General features: G+C 43.2%; 1 protein-coding gene across 1 annotated transcript; it reads left to right on the forward strand.

The window, feature by feature from the left end:
* The first annotated feature begins 461 nt into the window (after window positions 1-461).
* LOC131660868 (uncharacterized) lies at window positions 462-1,823 on the forward strand. The gene has a single exon (XM_058930227.1). The coding sequence runs from the start codon at window positions 462-464 to the stop codon at window positions 1,821-1,823; it is 1,362 nt and encodes a 453-aa protein (XP_058786210.1).
* Window positions 1,824-2,995: the final 1,172 nt, after the last annotated feature.

The raw sequence follows: 2,995 nt of genomic DNA on the forward strand, positions 1-2,995 counted from the left end.
GAAGTTTTATAAATTCCGCTGCGAGATAAAATAATTATTTTGATAAAGTAATTTTTTAGGATTAATTTTAAATTCCTGTGCTATGTATCTATATGAAGGCAAGTAAGTCAAGAATGTTTTTGAAATAACGAATATGTGATACCTCAAATGAAATTGTTTGAAATTTATACTCTGATTTTATTATATTTTTCGGGTAGAAATTGGGGTGTTACAGCAGGCGCCACAGGCGAAGCCGCAGCTGATCCATCACGCCAACTCCTAGTAACGAGGAAGAAGATCGTCGTGGCCCTTTATCCCGCGCAATCTTGGAGGCGCCTCTGCCAACCGGGCTCGAGAAGCCCCCTCCGCTGGGCACATACGACGGAACAACCGATCCGGACGAGCACATCGAGAACATCGACGCCCTCCTAGATTACAGAGGGGTATCGGGCGCGATCAAATGTCGGTTATTCCCGACCACGATGCGCAAAGGAGCCTTGACTTGGTACAAGAGTCTCCCCGACGAATCCATTACGTCGTGGAAAGTACTCGGAAAATTTTTCTCCAGGCACTTCACGGCCTCCCGCAGACATCCGAAGTCGGAAGCCTCCCTGGAAGCCATCATCCAGGGGAAAGACGAATCATTCAGGGCCTACATAGAAAGGTTCAACAAAGAGGCCATGCAGGTGTCCGCAATAGCCCACATGAAGAAGTTGTTGCTCGAACGAGGCCTCCGGCCACATTCAGATTTCGCCAAAGCCGTCGGAATTGATACGCCGGCCATTTTGGACAAATTTTTCCTCAAAGCCCAGGCGTATATACAATATGAGGAAAAAGAGGCCGCTCACGCAGTCCGCAACTCCAAACAGGAAGAAAACTCCAAAAGCTCCCAACAAGACGATTCCCGCCGGGGATCCAACAAGAAAAAAGAAGATAAAAGTCGAGATCCTAAGGACTGCAAGGCCCCAGCAGGAAAATTCCGAGAATACACCCCGTTGAATGCATCCAGGGAACGCATCCTAAACGAATGCGCAAACGACGGATTCCAAACGGGCAAGGTTCGCTTCCCAAAATCCGTGTCCGCACGGCCAAACGCGGACAAATCGAAGTTCTGCCGCTTCCACAAGGGCCACGAGCACAACACCGAGGACTGCATCCACCTGAAGGACGCAATAGAGGTCCTAATCGGAGAGAGGCACCTGAAACAATACGCTAAGAAACAAGAGGCGGCCAAGGAAGCCAAGTCAGTCGTCGAGGAAAAACCAGCAGAGGATACGTCAGCCATACAGGTAGCCATGAGTATCACCAGACCAGAGGACTTTTACCTCCCTGACTGGGCTAGAATGTCTTCCCTCCTCTCTCCTCACAGCCCATGGGAGTTCTTCCTGTCCGCCATGGTTATCTCCGGGGGAGGATTCAGCAAACTCATCGTCGGATCTGTAAAACGGAAGTTCGACGAGCTAATTTTAGCGAATTCAAGTAAAGCCGCTACCCTCGACCTCGCTAAGGGAAGCTCCTTCCCCATAGCTTTTTACCGGGAAGAACTGTCGGGTGGTGCTCCCAACGCAACCATCCCTCTCCTCATCCGGGCTCGAATGACCAACTTCGACGTACGCCGCATTATGGTCGATCAAGGGAGCTCAGTGGATATTATGTACACCCAGCTATTTAAAACGTTGCAACTGGATGACCGCCATCTCACCCCCTACGTAGGCTCCGACCTACAGGGCTTTAATGGCACTGTGACGAAACTGTGGGATTCGTCGAACTTACCGTCTCGGTTGGGTCAGCAGAAACCGCAAGGGTCGTCAAAGTTTCATTTTCAAAAATTAAATTTTTACTAGCATCGAAAGTTTCACAATATCAACAAATTCCAATTTCAGATACATTAAAAAAAATTAAAAGGGAAGAAAAATGTATCTTAAATAGATGAACAAACTAAACTACTACACACCATAAATTTGAAGTTCCTTTTGCTGCAAAATTTGACACCTTTGGATAAATAAAAATGTACATCAAACAAAGAAAATGAAAAAGTATGATTAGGTGAATGTAAATTGAAAACAAATAGAAAAATTAAGTTAAACGCGAAAACTTATCTTAAAATTGATTACAATTTTGTTGAAGATTTGAGGATGAAAAAAATGAGATGGTGTTGTTTGAAGTGAGAAATGAGGAAAATGGATAAGGAAAGCATTTATGGAAAAAGGGAAAGAAGCATGTATTTGGAAGTGGAGCGATGTGAATTATTTAGGGCTGAACTTGCGACGGCGCCCCCTTAGCAAGCTAAATGGTCATAATTGGCTAAGGGCTACCCCTCCTAGATGATTAACAACAATAGACGAATCTTAATACAACTAACATGTTGAGTGATGATTTGACCTAACGATAGATGGATCTCAAACGTTGCGATAGGGCACCCTTCATACGATGAACGATAATAATTAACTAGATGCTGCCCCTTGCAAACACACACTTTTGTATTCCCAATAAAATAAATTAATAGTGTCATTTCACACCGCGATGGGTGACCTCTCACAATGCTCAATTTCAAAATTAAAAAAAATTCCCTCTATAATATTTGGAGGGTGTTTGCACAGATTTCTGGCAAACAATCACCAACCTCTTATTGAAGTTAACTTGCAGGATCGGCTACAAAATCCTAGAACTTAGTGTTACGTTTCAAATGGTTTTTTGTGTTTGCATTAGATATGGAAGCTGGGTAAAAACTAAAAGATGTAGATAAAAGAAGTAAAGTAAAACAATTTTGACAAAGTAGAATGCAAGATTAAAGATTGAAACGTAAATTGCTTTGAATTGAAAGTGGAACACATGCATACATTTTCAAAAGTTACTCATTTCTCATAGATTGCAGATACTTTGAGCTTTTCTCCCAATTCGACTACTCACTTCGACTCTCTAAATTCCCGGCTAACATAGGGGTAACCCCACACAATGTGATTTTATAAAAAAAAATTGTTTTCTACATTGCGAGGGATTTAACCCCAAATAATAT

Source organism: Vicia villosa, linkage group LG1, assembly GCF_029867415.1.
Source record: "Vicia villosa cultivar HV-30 ecotype Madison, WI linkage group LG1, Vvil1.0, whole genome shotgun sequence".
Lineage (NCBI taxonomy): Eukaryota > Viridiplantae > Streptophyta > Magnoliopsida > Fabales > Fabaceae > Vicia > Vicia villosa.